The following is a 16,334-nucleotide window of genomic DNA, read 5'->3' as shown; positions in this document are numbered from 1 at the left end:
AAGTGAGGTGGTTGATGGCATGTTGGGTGTGACAGCGGCATGTCTTTCGCCAAGCGATTTCGACAAGCGGGATGTGAACTTGGCACACATGAGGGATTGGCCTGCAAACACACCAATGGCATCTCTTAAACAGAGCTCGCAGTGCCCTTCGGAAGCCCCATTGGCTGAGTCAATTCAATGACACTGTGGGGCATCGGACTTCTCAGGATGCATAGCATGATGGTAGAGAACTGGTAGATTTATGGGTATTGTACTGTGTCTCAAGGCTCTACGTAAATTAGTTGACAAAATCAAGTCGCTGTTCAAGTTGCTCTTTCGCACTGTAGCCGTCGACACCTAGCGATAAATTCAGAGTATCGTCGTTACCTGACTTCGAACCTTGCGGCGTTGGTGCCGCGATAGGTATTTCTAGGCGCCAAAAACTGTTGCTGCTGCTGTTGCTGTTGTGGCTGTGTTGTGCTGTGAATCTGGTGTTGCTGTTGTTGCTGAGGTGGGAGTGGGTGCTGATACTGATGGTGAAGCTGGTGATGTGGTTGTGTGTGTTGTTGCCGAGGCTGTTGTTGCGGTCGTTGTTGCAGTTGTGGCAGCGGCTGTTGCTGACTGTTTTGCGGTTGGACAGCTTGCTGTTGAGCATCCCCTTGGAGCTGGAAAGGCGAGTCTTGTCGAAGAGGCGACACACCCATAGAACCAGACTCGCTGCTTGACTTGTCATCGGTTGCGGTGAAGGGGCCAACACTCTGTTCATGCGCCTGTTCTTGACGTTGCTCATCGGCCTGCGTTTGCTGTTGAATCTCAGACGCGATGGAACGCCCCTCAGCTTCTCGCTCCTTCCTCGATTTGATGCGAGCACACCGGCCTATTCTTCTCATGGTCCCATAGGCCTTTTTGAGCTTTCTGCTGATGGTCGGGAGACTGACTTCGAGGCCAGTTGTTGTCTTCAGATACAACTGCATGTCATCAAGAAGGGCATCTGGATGGTCTTTGTGCCAAGCCAACAGCTTCTAGAATTGCCTGTTAGGAACGATGGTGGAGACAATCAGGCATGGGACTGTTCATCATACCTCGAGGTGGTGCTCCTTGAACTTCTCAGCATTTTTGCTGACATCCTTGTGTTTGGCCAACTGGCCAGTTTGGATATATTCAGCTCGACGACGACGCACCGTCCGCTCATCCACACCCATCACCCACGCGATCTCATGGTTGGTGAGTTTGGATATCTGGAGGAGCTTGGTAAGGATGGCTCGATGGTCATCGCTGTTGACAGACACGTCAGCAACTCCAAACGAGAAGTCACGCGATATCAGAGTTTGTAGGGGCACAGGGGAAGAGAAAGGAAGTCCAGGTAAAGTGCGGTCCTACGAGATTCTTTTGCCAGTCATTGCGATGAAACAACGGGGGATGGGGCTACTGTTTGATGTCTTTTTCAAATGGGTTGCCGATTGAATGTCGTTATGGCCCCAGGCTCAACTCCAGCAAAAAACTGAGTGGGCACCGGTCCTGCACCCCGGGCGTTAAACGGTCTTGGCTCTCTATGCAGGTATGTACAGAGGGTTAGGGTTGTGCTCCGACAGCCCTCTGGTTTCAACCTTTGGTCCCTTGCAGCTCTCTTGATGAATCCCAGGTGGATCATCACAACACACTATCAACCTCGTGTATAAGAAGTAGCAAGGGTACTCGATGGCAGCTGACTATGTAAAGTCTGGCCTCTGTTGTTCCGGCGTGGGGGGTTGAGTTGCCATGAAGACATTCTTTTGTTTCCATCTGACTGATGCTAAATGATGCTCGTAGCCAAGGCCATCCAACGCACTTCATGCATCTTGCATATTTTAGCCACATGTTGCATCGAACAAATCCCAGGCCCGTCTGCGAGCTCGTGGGCTGGCCCCTTGCGACCACTGCTCAGCATTCTGCCGCTATCGTCCCCCAGCCCAATCAGCTTCACCCCCACCAGCAAGCAGCACTGGCAAACCCCCCCTCATTAGTTACGGATTACCTACAAGGTGGCAGGATGGCCGGTGATATGCATGGACAGTCCCAGCCGCCGGCCTGGTTCCTGAAGCTTGAAGAACACAAGCACCGCCTAACCCCAAGTCCCCATCTTAACACTACCTACCGATAGCTCAGACGAGGTCTCAGCCGGAATCACACCCTTCCTGTCGTACACACTTCCGCGACACTCTATCCCAGGCTCCCAGGCGTTACGAGACGACAGCCTCTTACGACATCGCCGTTGATATCAACCGCCGGATGGGCCCAGGTGGAGACTCATGTACATGCAGACTGAGACAGGCCTGATCCTTTATCATCTCCAAATTCGCTGACCGAGAGACACAACCTCCCATTCGGCTCCTCAACCCGAAACTGAGAACCGGAAAACCCATCCTTGAAGCTTGTCCCCCGATCTCTGGGCATTTGTAAACCGCCCTCACGTGAGGAGACGCTTGGTTGCTCTTTGTGCAGGAAAAGCATCAATCCTGGAACAGGCGCGTCCCCTACAATGGCAGGTGCCTCGGGCTCCTCCTCCTCCTTCAACTCGTCCGCCTTTGCTGGCGTTCCTCCATCCTCCCATGGCCAGCACTCCAGCCCGCTCTACTCGACCTTCACACCCACTTCCGCTGCCATCTCTGCCCTGACGGCAGAGTCGTCGTTAGCACAGAGTCCACTAGGGTCTCTAGACCTCGGGCCCCCTGGATATCACGCCACAATGTATACCAGCCACCATCACTATCTCTCCCCCCTCTGACTGTACCACCGTCCACTTACCCCTTTTCGACCCCCCAATACCACACCCATTCTATATCGTCACAAGCAAAGCTCCGTTTCTAACCACCATCTCCTTCCCCTTCTTCCCCCCTTCTAGAAAACTCTTCGAACGCACCCCAAACGAAACAACAATCTACCTCGGCCCTTGGGAAGTCCTCGGCCCTTCCCCCCGCCGCATAGTCTGGCAGTGCTCCTACGAAGGCGACACACTAGAACACTACCTCCCCTCCGACACGCCCTCCTCCCCACACTCGCACCCATACACCCTCCACTCCCACCACCGGCGCTACTCCTCCCCCCACGAGCTCGAGCTCTTCGTCTCCTTCCCCCTCGAGCCCCACCGCATCCGCTACATCTCCCACACAGACGGCCTCACCTGCGATGACTTTATCGAGGTCAAGTACGAGTTCACCACCTTGGAGTCCTCCCTCAATTTCCAGTCCGATCTTCGCCAGAGAGACCTAGTGGACTGGTTCGACGTCGACGTCGTCTGGTCCGACGTCCACCGCAGGACTGATTCCTACGGCAACGTCCGTGGGCTGGGAACGATTCAAAGGATGAAGCTCTGGAGGGACAGGCATTCGAGCTTTCACTATCTAAGCGTGTATGCTAACCACAGGAGGAGATGGAAGGAGTACCTGGTTGACAACTTTGAAAGGGAGTTTCGGCAACGGGATGATCGGCATAGACGGTTACAGCTCACAGCCAAAGCCGCGGGGAGTGGGGGGCAAGGGCGGAGGGGGAGCTCGGCTTCGGGAAGTAGTGGTGAGCGACAACCGCCGCAACAGCAACCTCCTGCTCGCCGATTCTCGGCTGCGTCCTTGTTTCTGGGGTCTAGTAGGCGAGGGGGGAGCAGCAGCAACAGCAGCAGTTCTTCCCAGCAGGCTAACGGTGGTGCGGCTTCCACAGCGTCGCAGAACGATCCGGACATTCGATATCTCGGGATTCAGTTTTCGAGAAATGGTAATGTACAGCCGGGGACTGAAGGTAAATAGATATCTGCATTCATGCAGGGCGTTGGGTGTGACTGAAAAAAGGAGCAGTTGCTGACCAGATGTCTTCTTGTCAAGACTACAACAGGTTCATCGTACGGTGGGAGGCGGCCCACGATGCTGATAGCCAGTTTGAGACACCATACCCGACAGAGCCTGTCGAGCTGCAATCACCATACATAAACGGTCAAGAGGTGCCTAGGGAGTTTACGTTACCCTATGTTAACGGGGTACACGGGATAGCAGAACTTCCTTCACCTGAGCTGCTGGGGCTTCCCCCAGTAGCGGAATCGGTTGATGAACGTGAATTTGACGGAACACAGTAGTGTCATGGATGGTTGAAGTTTTAAAAAGCGTTGAAGATACCCTTTGAGCATCAGCAGTTTTTTGTTTTGCTACCGAGACAAATTGGAGAAGCTGAATCTTGAATAAAAGATGATGGCGCCCAGACAAGCCAAGCCGGGAGGGAGCGAAGCAGGGGTATCTCGGTTTAGGACGAACTCCGGGGCCGAGACCGTTCGGACGGCCCCACTTATGCCTGTCACGCCAAGCGGCCGGTGACAGCCCCCCACACAAACAGCCAAGTCCCGCAGACGTCATCCACGTTGTGAACCGTTGCGGTGCCTGCCAGCCCACCGCCTTGGTGTTGGGTGGACTCACCTGATATCAGACTGCCTGATTCCCGGCGACGTCCATCAATGAGAACACTTGATATATTCCTTCCAATAACATTCAGCCGTCCTTTTCCAGAGTGGCATGACACCTTCAAGCCCTTGTCTTTTGCCGTATAAATCGCACTCGTCCTTGTTGCACTTGCTTTTGTTCTCGAAGCCAGTTCTGAAATTGTATGTGTTTTCTGCCTTTTTTGACGCAATTACTGCAGCAAGTTACCGCGGAACTTGTACCATACAGTCAGCTATTTCATTAGAAACACAACAATGAAGAAGAAGATCGCCTTGTCAGTCAACGCCGGATCCTCCTCGGTGAAGGTCTCGGTGTATGATGTAGAGTTTGGTCAGGCACCAGTCCAGCTCGCAGAAGCTCAGATCAGTGGTTTGACATCACCACCCCCCACCCTCAAGTATGTCCGAGATGGGAAGACGGTCATCAAGGCCAAGGAGGTGGACGATAACATAGAGGGCCAGCGCGATGCCTTCTCCCTTCTGTTGGAAACTTTGGTCGAAGATGAGGACCTCCCGCAGATCAAGAGCAAGGAAGACATTGGCATCGTCTGCCATCGAATCGTCCATGGCGGCGACTACAGCAAGCCGCAACTGATATCCAATGAAACCTACGAACACCTCGAGAACCTGAACGACTTGGCTCCTCTTCACAATGCAAACAGTCTGGGTATTGTCCAGCTTTGCATCCGTGCCTTGCCAACGGCAAACAACGTGGCCTGCTTCGACAGTCAGTTCCATTCAACCATCCCAGAGCACATTCGCACTTACCCCATCAACCGTGACATTGCTCGAAGCAATAAACTGCGGAAATACGGATTCCACGGCATAAGCTACGCCTTCATCACACGCTCAGCCGCCGAGTTTCTGGGAAAGGAGCCCGACGAGGTAAACATCATCGCCCTCCACCTCGGATCCGGAGCCAGCGCCTGTGCCATCAAAAACGGCAAAAGCTGGGACACCAGCATGGGGCTGACCCCCCTCGCCGGCCTCCCAGGCGCCACACGTAGCGGAAGTGTTGATCCCAGGTGAGCCCTTTACTTTCTTTTTCCCATTGATGCCACGAAACGGCCCACACACCACCACCCCCAACCCATCACTAACTCTCCCCCCCTCTCTTTCCCCACGGAACAGCCTAGTATTCCACTACGCCTCCGACGTAGGCAAACTCTCCCCCGCCTCAACCTCAGACCTCCACATCTCCCGCGCCGAAGAAATCCTCAACAAAGAATCCGGCTGGAAAGCCCTCACCGGCACAACAGACTTTGGCAAAATCACCTCCTCGGCCTTTTCCTCCTCCTCCTCCTCCTCCTCCTCCTCCTCCGACGACGACGACGACGACCACGAAGTGATGAAGCTAGCCTTTGACCTCTTTGTGGACCGCATTTGCGGCTTCATCGGCTCGTACTACGTCTCCCTCCGCGGCAAAGTCGACGCTCTAGTCTTTGCCGGCGGCATAGGCGAGAAGAGCCCCCAGCTTCGAGCCGCGGTCGTGGACCAGATCAGTTGCTTGGGGTTTCAGATTGACGACGAGGTCAACAACAAGAACGAAATCAGGAATGTGGTGGAGGAAGTGGGTAAAAAGGGGGGGTTGGACGAGCCGAGGGTGTTGGTTGTGCAGACGGATGAGCAGTTTGAGATGGCGAGGGCGTGTGCAGAGGATGCGGAGTTTTGGTAAAGGAAAAAGATAAAATGATGATGATATGGCGTGATGATAAATGAGGGGAAGGGTAAATCCGGGGTTGGTTCTTTTTTGTTGAGAGCGGGCAGTTTGGTAGTCTGGGCTGTTTTAAAGTTTTTCTTTTTAGATACCTAGGCAGAAAACCTTATTTTTATTCCTTCTCAGTCACAAGTCGCACATGCTTCGAGACCTACCTTACCCCGTTCTGCCAACCCCTTCTGTCAGATGTCTGGCTTGAGACCAGTGTCTGACCTGAGCGTACTGCTGTCAAAGTTGACGCCCCAGGGCTTCACAACGTCGCACATGATCTTCTGGGTTATTCCCTGCCTTGGGCATCTTTGATTCAGGGTAGACGTGGGAAATCCCCGACCGGCATGCATCCTTGTCACACACAGGGAATAGCAGTAATAAACTCAGAGAAATGGTCAAAATGGGGTCAACTGCTTTCATTGCCCGGCATCTCTGCCGCAGTGGATGTGCGCAGAATACTAAATACTAACAATTCACTCCTCGCTGTCTTTTCATGTCCTCTTGTCCTCAATGACTTTGACATCCGGCTCAAAGGGTATGTATACCTATAGGTACAACCAAGTCCTTTTGCTGAAAAAAAAAACCCATGGTGAGCCATAGATATCTCATCAAAATAGCCACCCAAAAGACCCAAAAAAAACCAAAAACCCAAAAAAAAAAACCCTGGACGCCTCCCATATATGCTGTTCCCCCATGGCCCGTGTTTCCACAAATCCCAAGGTGCTGCTCATGTGCGTGCGACCTCTATAATGTTTCCCCGTGTATCCGGCCAGAGAAAGAAAAAAAGACAAAATACCACCACCCCAGTATTGGTATGTTTGCGCCAAGTAAAAATATCAAGAATCAGAAGACAGGAATAAACAGCTCAGCTCAGCGCTACAAGTGCCAGCGAGCCGAGAGAATCAAATAACAATGGCCGATCATGGCCAGAAGAAAGCCTCATACTTCTTGTTGGCATGCTACTGCCATAGCCAAAGCATCGAGGCCGGCTGTGGGTGTGCGTGCAATAGTGGGCCGTCCGAGAAGGGGACCGCTGAGGTCCCTCAGGTCCCACACACCCCCGGGAGAAGGTAATGGGGTGTTGTTGCTGAGTGGCACAGTAGTGCTCGACTTGGAACGGCTCGAAGACTTCCCCGACGAAGAACCTCTTCTGTCGCTGGAAGAGAGCGAAGGGCGAGACCCCGAGGACCGAGCCTTGTCCTTGTAGTGAGTCTCGAGATGCTGCTTCATGTTGTCGGCGCGAGTGAACTTCTTGGTGCAGCCAGCAAACGAGCATGGCACGGCCTTCTCAGCCGTGTGAATCTTTGAGTGCCGCGACGCATGACCAGATGTGGTGAAGGTCTTCTCGCAGCCGTGGCTGTCGCGGTAGCGGCAAGGAAAGCGCTTCCCTGGGCGTTCCGTGCTTGTAGTGTGTGCCGTCATGTCTTCCTCGTACGAGACGGCCCGGGCATCGAGAACGGTGGGGCGTTTGGAAGCGGCATAAATTTGATCAGAGTAGTAGTCGTCGTACTGGTGAACGTAAGGGTCCACGGCGGCGCCGACATATCGTGGGTCGTTGAGAGGAGTCATGGGAGACATGGGCTCGCTGCCCATTTGAGAGTCATACGAGTCTGATCGCAGCAGTTCAGGTGTGTTCGGTGATGAGGAGATGCTCCGGGGACCGTGTGCGTAATAGGCAGCATAGCTGGGGTCTATCTGGTGTTGTGGGTAGTGATGTTGAGGAGCGGCTGTGTCGTCGTCGTTGAGCAGAGAGACTCGGCGCCCGGAGGCATCGCGCACATGCATGGTCATGGTGACTGTGTGGTGGTATTTGTTGGAGAAAAGATGTAAAGCCGGGAAAGGGCCAATTGATGGGGAAATAAAATGGGTTTGTAAAAATCCTTCAAAACGTGGCTTGGTAATCCCGGGGTAGGTGCTGCACTAAACCGCTGTTACCACGGCTATGAAGCTTTCGAAGTGGTGTTGGTGGTGGTGGTGGAAGAGACGGTAGTCTGGTGTGGAGGGAGACCCCGAATAATTAGACTTTGGAGAAGAGACCGGTTCGTGATGATGGTAGACTTTTGGACCCTAAGCTCACAAAGAGAGGCGGCTCAAAGAGAGGGGGAAAGGTGAGCTTATTATGGGAGTCGAGGCGGATGGCTTTCTTGCCTGTTTCCCATGCTCTCCCTGCACTTTTGGAAATCGGTGGTGCAGTGCCCACACCTCGGGGCGCGCATAGAGTGGGAATCCCTACCCTGCAGCAGGGGCAAGTGGGGTACCAAGCCAGGTCCCCTGTTGCCCTCCAGGCAAGTACCTCTCATGTATATTCCGATTTGTTTAGATTTGCTCGATTCCGCCCTCCCTCCAGCTCCAAGGCGGCGGAATTGGCAACGGCTCGACGACCCTGGACTGGCAGAAGAGTCGCGTAGCCGAATGCCCACACTTCTCCTCTGCCCACACGCTTGCCCAGCACGCACGCACCGCACCAAATGGAAGCCGCGGGAGCTCGCAATGCTTTGCCGGGATCCAGCTATTAACTGGGTGGACTCAATGACGAAATAGAGTCTTGCTTCCCCCTGGAACCGTTTTCAATCTCTAGAAACACACAGACGGGCCCTGGCCCTGTCTGGCCCTGTCGCCCTCCGCTGTCTGATCAAGTCAGATAACGGACGCCCACCAACCCACCAACCTCCTCCCTCACACACCCTGAGCTGTGCCTGTCCGTGTTGTTGCTGCTGCCCATCATGCCCATGACGAGTTTCTGTGTTCACTGCACTGGGCCTGCGCCATCTGTGGTCGTGCAAAGCAGCAATTGCGTCGACATGTGTGACACCACCTGAACGTAGGAATTGCAGGTGAGCCCGGCCGTTGAAATGCGAGGATCATCGAGCGAGAGGGTCCCTGGATTCCCTGGTGGTACAGCCCGGGCGCATTCCTCTCTGGAGACAGGTCGATCAGGGACGCGAGGAAATCCCACCTCCCAGTGACGGGCTGCGGGAGTGCTCCAGGCAATCTGATTGGGCCCCGGTGCGCGGGCAGAGCTTCATGGGGTTTCTTCAAAAAAAAACTTGTGCAGCTGCATCCAAGATTGACAAGATACAGCTCGGCAAAGAATGCCGGCAGCATAGCACCCATCGAGATGTCAACAAAACCCCTATTCTGTGTTTATACTCTATGCGAGGGCACGCGACCGCCGTTGCTATCGCTTCTTTGTTGACCATCATCAAGACTAGTTGGCCGTGTCGGAGCTTTCTTCCGCCAGCATCAACCATGGTACCTGTCCCATTTTTGACGAGCTGCCAAATTCCCGTACGGTGGCTGTCTCAAAGAGCCTACATGACGTCAGGGCGGCAGGGGTTTGATAACAGCTCCCCCACACAATAAGGAACCTCTCCTGTGGTTGTAGTCCTTAGCTCCCTCTAGTCCTCCTCAGCAGCTGCGTGGACGGGACCTCACACGAGGAGGGGAGCTTCTTGTGTCAGCTAACCCTCCTCTGCTCGAACAGGGTGAACCCGTGTAAACCCGCCGCCTCCGTACTACGTTCCATGCAGCCTTCTCCGCGAATTCGGTCAACAGGGTCGATGTTTGCAGGGTTGTCGTGTTCCAGGGACGACGATGAGCGTTACAGCATGCTCGATTCATCAATCGTGTAGCTGGAATAGTACTGTAACAGCTGTGAGGTCGCCAGCCCCATATGCATGAAGGGACACTCGGGTGCGTCCGTTGTCTCTGACCTTGTCGAGACACTCCGAGGCTATCGTACGGGTCTGATATGTCGACCATGACCATGTATCGAGGGTCCAACTTGGTGGTATGTATGCCGATGCCCGTTCCCTATGGGGTTGTTGACAATCCGCATCCCTCGATATGGTAAATGCTTTCTCTGTGCTACCAGAACCTACCACAGACACCAATGATTGTCGTGATTGTCGAGCAACAACAGGTTTGTTCTGCGAACTCCCGAGCATCCGTGGGGTCGTAACAGGCGATGTCTGCGGGCTCACACGCACACGGCCACACGACCATAGAAGTTGATCATAGGCAGTGGCTAATACCACAAAACTTGGGCTGCGGTGTTTTGCAGCGCTCCATTTGTCTCCATGTGCATGACAGCGCAGCTTCCTTGACAGCCACCTCGCACAGAATCATCATAGTCAAGGAACCAATGATCGGAGGTCCCCCGATCATCGTATTCTGATCAGGATTGCTGTGGGGAAAGAAGACTTCGCTTCCTGTCAAGCAGCCAAACAAGAACGCCCAAATCGCCCAAGTACCGCTAGTCCACGTGCAATTGGGGGTGTGTCTATCTACAGCACTACAAACTTCCAAGTCTGATGATTTCACGGATCCAAGACCTTGGATCTGATCGTGTCAACAAGAGTGATTGCAATACGAAGCAGTTTAGTATGAGTATGCTCATATACTCGAAGCTGTGTATACCAAGTAGGTAAACAGACTACCTTACCTAACAAATACTTTCCAGGGGAGTATGCATCTGTCAAGCAGAACAGCCCCCAAACGAGAGGACCCCTGGACCCTGGAAACAAAGCGGTCCCGTTTTCCTTGATGCTGCAAGAAATCTTTTGAGAACTGCTATCCAAACTTGGCAGATACTCTCGATAACAAGCGAACAAAGAGAGGATCAAAAGGTCCGGTGGGTGGAAAGCCACAAGCCGGTTGGGGCAGTTCGGGCGCTGCCAGGGGCCAGCCGCGTGCGGGACGCGGGAGGCTCGGGTCAGAACTTGGAATTGGCAGCTCTGAGATCGTCGTCGACCGTTTTGGCTTTGCGCTTCGCTGTGGCAGGCAGGCGGGTGGTCGACAGCAAGGTCCGACGACAGGATGGCAGCGGATGGTTAGGGGTCACGCTTGATTTCAGGGCCCTTGCTTCAGATTTCCTTGGAACGAAAATGTCCCAGCTGCACCGAAGAAATGGCAGAAACCAGTCATCGAGTTGAAGGGTCTTCCATCGGACCCAATGCGCTCCCATGGGGATCGTGAATTGCGTGGGTGAATCGGGCCCACCTGACGATCCCCTGTACAAAGCAGTATCCTCGAGTGACAGCCAGGGCAGACCCTTTTCGGAAGACGTTAGCGTTGTTCAGGGTCGCAACAGAAAATAATGACGACAATCGAACGACATCGGCAGCCATCAAAAGTCCAGGGACCTTCTCCGTGAGGGGTACTCCCCCGATGTACCCCTGATGTACACCCAGCACCAGTCAGCAGCCAGCATGTCCGGACTATTCCCTCCGGACCGTTCCCCTCACTGAAGGCCCGAGCTTTCTTCGGGCTGCTTCGAGCTCCGAACCTTTCATAATCGGCCATGCTCACCTTGCCGATGAACCCACCAAGCTTGATGAACTTTGTACTGAGGAAAAGCAGATCAACCATCCATCTCATCTCACCTTGACAGCATCACGGACAACAAAACGCCTCACTCACCAACATGTGTCAACCTGAAATATTCGCCGAAATGAAGTTGCACGAGCGATGGTCGCATGTGCCCGCTGCCATCGGAATCAAGCGCTGAAATACCCAGCAGAGGTCTCTCTCTGTCTCTCTGGACACCATCCCTGCGATCCAGCGCAACGCCCAAACCATCCAGCAGGTGAGCAACCTAGCAGCATGGCAAGTTGACCAGGAACAGCCCATTGATTTCAGCTGCAGATACCTCATAACTCCTTCGTAATAATGGTTGCGTCCAACCCCGCCTTTGGCAAAAGCATCATCTCGCTCGTTCTGAGCGCTCACGCAAACGGCCTGCATGGACACTACCACAGCTCGAGCAGCCCATGGCTGCAGTATTGGTGTAGGGGTCTGTCTAATCGCAACTCGACGCAAATGCACGGATGAGACGATGAACGCAGAAACCCAAAACGTCAATCCTTCATACATCGACAGACACACCGGCCTTGTCTGGGGATCGCCATTGTCACATACCCGGTTTAGTCATCACAAAAAAACACCCCATCCGTAAGACTGATCGGAAAATGAGAATTCGATCGAGGGGAAAAAAACGGCCACTTCACACACGCGGGCCAACAACCGGTGTAGGACCGAACTTTGGGGGTCGCATGGGAATTCAGAGAAATTCACGCTCATGGTGTTCCGTGATCAAATCCCATGGTCATCTCTTCCCAGTAGAACGCTAAGGATTTGCTAACCAATTACCGCATCGCAGACTCTGCAGGCATCAAGATATTGGGTAAGACGCGCACGCCTTTCCTTCTTTTTTTCTCTTTACCATCCACACACCCACCTACTTTGATACTCTCACTCACTCGCACACACACACGCGCGCACACACACTTTTCGCTGAAATGAGTCGATGGAAACATGGAGCATGGTTGCCCCGAGCCTGGTGATTCGACAGGCCTTGCCATGGCGGCTATGGGGTGACATCTCCAAATCTCCAAATCTGGGCAAAGATAGGCAGAGATAACGGGGCCTCTTCCTGGGTGGTGTCGCCCCAGGAGCCTTGCAATTGGGCAAGGTCATTTTTGAGAGGAGCGCACAGCAGCAGACGATGATTTCTTCCCAAAACCAGGACTTGTCTGGTACCTGCCCAGCAATCGAGTCCTATTTGCCTTTGAGCATCTGTGGATAGCAAATTGCGTACACACACCGGCCCAGCCTGGGCAGCATGTGGTGAAACATGGCATTTGGCTTAGAATGCACTTTGCAAGAATCGGTTTCTGTAAGAATCCCATCACACTTTGACAAAGGTTGACAAGGGAGGGGCAGGACCCTTGCGGGGTTCAGGGTCAAATTGCCCCTCCTCTTTTTTGGGTCAATTAAATCATTTCCTGTCCCAAGCTCCTCCCCTCTCATTTTTTTGTTGTGATGATGATGATGATGATGATGTGGTGTTGTGTTGTTGGTGATGATGATGTTGTGCTCACTTGCACACATACCTATTTTGTGGGGAATTCTGTCGGAAATAATAAGTTTGCATCATCAGAAACACATCAGTATTTGATCAAAAACTTACGATTCGTAACATGCACGTATACGAAACCCAAAAAGCAGACAGGTCCGTCTCGGTTTCTCCTTTTTTTTTGACGTGCATGAGAGGGGTTTTGTTTGAATGGCGACGTGCAGGAAGGCTTAGTTAGGTATGACAGGAGGGAGGAACTTGCTTTTGCGTTTTTCTGGTGTGTGACGAGAGAGAGTTTATTGACCCGGTCCCCTTGAGGAGGAGAGGAGACAGGATGAACCTAGGTGGGTACGGTGAAACATGGTGCAAGTAAAGTAGAATGCAAGATTGTTACACATACGATGGCGCGCAAGGTTCTGTCAACGGACGGGGAAAAAGCTGATCGATGATGTGGGCTAGGTGTGATAACCGCATCGAGGGAGGTTGTTTGTATCAGGGAGTTTTTTTACCAAGGAAGATGGAGGACGGAGGATGGAGGATGTGAACCCTTCCTGATCGAGGTTTTGTTGCACAGGTTTTGATCATCAGGTGCGGTTCTGCAGAGCTGATGATGATGCTGATGATGCTGATGATGATGATGATGATCAGGTGTAGGAGACATGATGGTGGCGATCAGAGTTTTTTAATGGCAGGTTTGAGGATCTCTGTTGGGATATGATATATCTTTCTCGGTCTGCTATATTTTGAGAAGTAACGAGTCCTCTTTGTACAAGTAGATATTAAGCAAGTCAAATATAGCTGGGGAAATTCATCAAGTAATACTCCTTAGCATCAACAACCCCCCGAAATGAGCGTGATAGTTGTAAAGAAAAAAGTGTTCTATCTATCCTCTCCTCGATGTTACTATGTCCCCTATTCTCCACCCATTCTTGTGGCAACATCATGGTTATTTGAGCCTAGTTGACAGCAACTGAGATGACACCTAGTTTGCAAACCTCTTCCGTGCCTCGAACATTGAAGAGATCTAGATGGCTCCAAGGTTACTCATAACGGATGCGTCCATACCTCCCAGTCTGCTTCAAACACTACAGGTGTCGGCCTAGCTACCCGACTTTGAATCGTGAGCGTTGCAATGACTGAAGCCATTTAAAGAGTAAAATGATTCAAAACGCAAGCGTAGTTGACCTCTTTTCCCAAAGTGCACTCCCCAGTTGAAACGTTACTTGACCATAAATTACATCACAAAAACCACCAAGTCTGTTGTTGTACACATACACTAATCCAAGTACTAAATACTGATTGCTCCAACTCCTCTATTCGCCCCTTCCCTCTTCACCAGCTCAACACAGTCCAACACACCAACCACCCTCACAAACCCAAATCAAGACTTTGTAGACCCCGTATCAACCCTCTTAGCAGGCGGCAACGCAGGCTTCTTAAAAACACCACTCCCACCCCCTCCACCCCCACTCCCCCCACCAATCTGCGTAAACGTCCCCCCCTTAAACCACCTATCCTCCTCCTCCGCCTTCCTCTTCCTGCTCTCCGCCATCGCCTTCGGGTCAACAAGCTCCAACCCTTGCATAGGCGTAAACGCAAGCGACGAAACCGTCCCCGCCGTCGCGCCACCCCCCAAACTCGTCCCAACGCCCGAGGTCCGCAGCCCTTTGCTCGCCAGACTGATATTCCCCGCCCCGCCACCAGTCAAACTCCTGAGCGAGGACGACGCACCCCCAATCGAAGTCGTCCCTCCCCACCCTTTGCTCCTCGCGCTGAGCTTTGCCCTCGTGCGCTGGTCAATCTGAGCGACCCGGAGACGTCCGTCGTCTCGCTGACCAATCATACCCAAGCCTTTGGTGCTGTCTCCTACGCCGTAGCCAACTTCTTTTTCTTCCTTGCCAAAGGCGACGCGGTTTTGGGCCTTGCGTAGCTCTGTCATGGCGGTCGCCTCCTTTGCTTTGCGGGCGCGGCGACCACCGCGTTTCCTGCTGGGCTTGTCGTCTGGTGCTGGGAGGGCACGGGCGCCTTTAGCATTGGGCTTGGCTTGGAGTTTGTCCAGACGGTCGAGGCACTCGTCTCGGAGACGCTCGCCTTCGGAGCCGTCGCGGAACTGGTGGAAGCAGTCGGTACGGGCGCACATGACGATCTTGTTGGCAAACATCTTCATGGCTTGTTTCTTGAGGTCGCTGGGAACCTCGCGGATGATGGGTGCCTGGAAGATGAAGCCTTGCTGGCGGATGCCCACGTTCGTGGCAAGGGCCGAGCTGTTTTGTTTCTTGGAACCCCAGGCTGGTAAGTTGCAGGCTGGGGCTTTCGAGAGACCGGTGAGACCACCCGCTTGGTTGAGAAGTTGTGCGGCAGTAAGAGAGCCGATGAGAGCTGTCAAGTTTGGCGCGAAGATGTTCATGCGTGATTGCACGTACTGGGTCAGCGTCTTCTTGGCTTCATCGAGCGAGATGACCATCTCGCAGGCCTGCACAACTCGTTGTAACTCTTCTTCAGGCATCGCCTGTCCCTTGGATGTAGTCGCCTCCACTGTGACAATCATCAGTGAGGGCCCGTCGAGAACCTTCTTGAGGGAGACCCCTAAAATGTTGTTCGTTGACTCTAGAAGCCCCTTGATACTATCCGAGTCCATCGGCCCATTTCCAAGGCAAGCAACCACCTTTGCGTATTCCAACGGGTTGGTGATGAGCGTCTCGAGCTCTGGAAACCGGACCGAGTAGTGGTCCCTGATGAACTTGTGTACCAGCGCGATCTCATTGTCGATCTGAGTTGATAGGCTGTTTGACTGGGTCAACAGGTGGTACTCGGGATGGTCTTCGACATTTCCCACGCTGTCGACCGACTGTGCTGGCTGCTTTTCGTAATGTGCGATTTTCTGCAACGTTCGAGACAAACTGTCAGGGCTATTGTTCCAAGATAGAGATGTAAACATTTTCCACTGTTGGGGCACAAGCGGGTATTGGTACTACTAACCTCGAGAACAGGCTTCAACGTCTGCATGAGACCTGCGACAGTGCGAACGTCACGGACAGCGCCCAGGTTCATCTTTTCGATCTTGGCCTTGGCTTCGGCTTCATCTTCAGCGGCTGCGGCAGCTTCTTCATCGATCATGTCTGCGTCCTCATTCCCATCGCCCTCGTCGCGTGCTTCTACCATGTCTGTATCGACCTGCGCGCCATTCGCGAGTCCTTCGTCTGTGAAGAAGTCGTCATCGTTGCCCTGTTCCTCGCCAACGTCGTCCCCGAAATCATCGAGGAGTTCGTCCGCGTAGCTGGACATTGTTTTGATGCGCGCGTGGATAACTTGGTCTGGATTGTTGCGTGCTG

General features: G+C 53.2%; 5 protein-coding genes across 5 annotated transcripts; 2 read left to right on the top strand and 3 right to left on the bottom strand.

Moving 5' to 3' along the window:
- Positions 1 to 362: 362 nt before the first annotated feature.
- On the bottom strand, positions 363 to 1,256 carry PODANS_1_13810 (uncharacterized protein; the record flags this gene model as incomplete). Its single annotated transcript, XM_001905050.1, has 2 exons — positions 363 to 1,001; positions 1,062 to 1,256. Coding segments are annotated over 2 exons (834 nt in total), but the record flags the coding sequence as incomplete, so codon positions are not given.
- A 1,241-nt stretch (positions 1,257 to 2,497) lies between these two features.
- Positions 2,498 to 4,081, top strand: PODANS_1_13800 (uncharacterized protein; the record flags this gene model as incomplete). The annotated part of the gene is made up of 3 exons (XM_001905049.1): positions 2,498 to 2,646; positions 2,810 to 3,750; positions 3,834 to 4,081. 3 exons carry the CDS (start codon positions 2,498 to 2,500, stop codon positions 4,079 to 4,081), a joined length of 1,338 nt encoding a protein of 445 aa, XP_001905084.1.
- Positions 4,082 to 4,693: 612 nt separating this feature from the next.
- Positions 4,694 to 6,113, top strand: PODANS_1_13790 (uncharacterized protein; the record flags this gene model as incomplete). Its single annotated transcript, XM_001905048.1, has 2 exons — positions 4,694 to 5,463; positions 5,570 to 6,113. The coding sequence occupies 2 exons, from the start codon at positions 4,694 to 4,696 to the stop codon at positions 6,111 to 6,113; spliced, it is 1,314 nt and encodes a 437-aa protein (XP_001905083.1).
- A 972-nt stretch (positions 6,114 to 7,085) lies between these two features.
- On the bottom strand, positions 7,086 to 7,937 carry PODANS_1_13780 (uncharacterized protein; the record flags this gene model as incomplete). The annotated part of the gene is made up of 1 exon (XM_001905047.1): positions 7,086 to 7,937. One exon carries the CDS (start codon positions 7,935 to 7,937, stop codon positions 7,086 to 7,088), a length of 852 nt encoding a protein of 283 aa, XP_001905082.1.
- Positions 7,938 to 14,383: 6,446 nt separating this feature from the next.
- On the bottom strand, positions 14,384 to 16,287 carry PODANS_1_13770 (uncharacterized protein; the record flags this gene model as incomplete). The annotated part of the gene is made up of 2 exons (XM_001905046.1): positions 14,384 to 15,883; positions 15,982 to 16,287. The coding sequence occupies 2 exons, from the start codon at positions 16,285 to 16,287 to the stop codon at positions 14,384 to 14,386; spliced, it is 1,806 nt and encodes a 601-aa protein (XP_001905081.1).
- Positions 16,288 to 16,334: the final 47 nt, after the last annotated feature.

The sequence above is a fragment of the Podospora anserina genome, chromosome 1 (genome assembly GCF_000226545.1).
Source record: "Podospora anserina S mat+ genomic DNA chromosome 1, supercontig 3".
Taxonomy (NCBI): domain Eukaryota; kingdom Fungi; phylum Ascomycota; class Sordariomycetes; order Sordariales; family Podosporaceae; genus Podospora; species Podospora anserina.
Note: the sequence above shows the minus strand (reverse complement) of the source record. Positions and strands in the feature narration are given on the sequence as shown.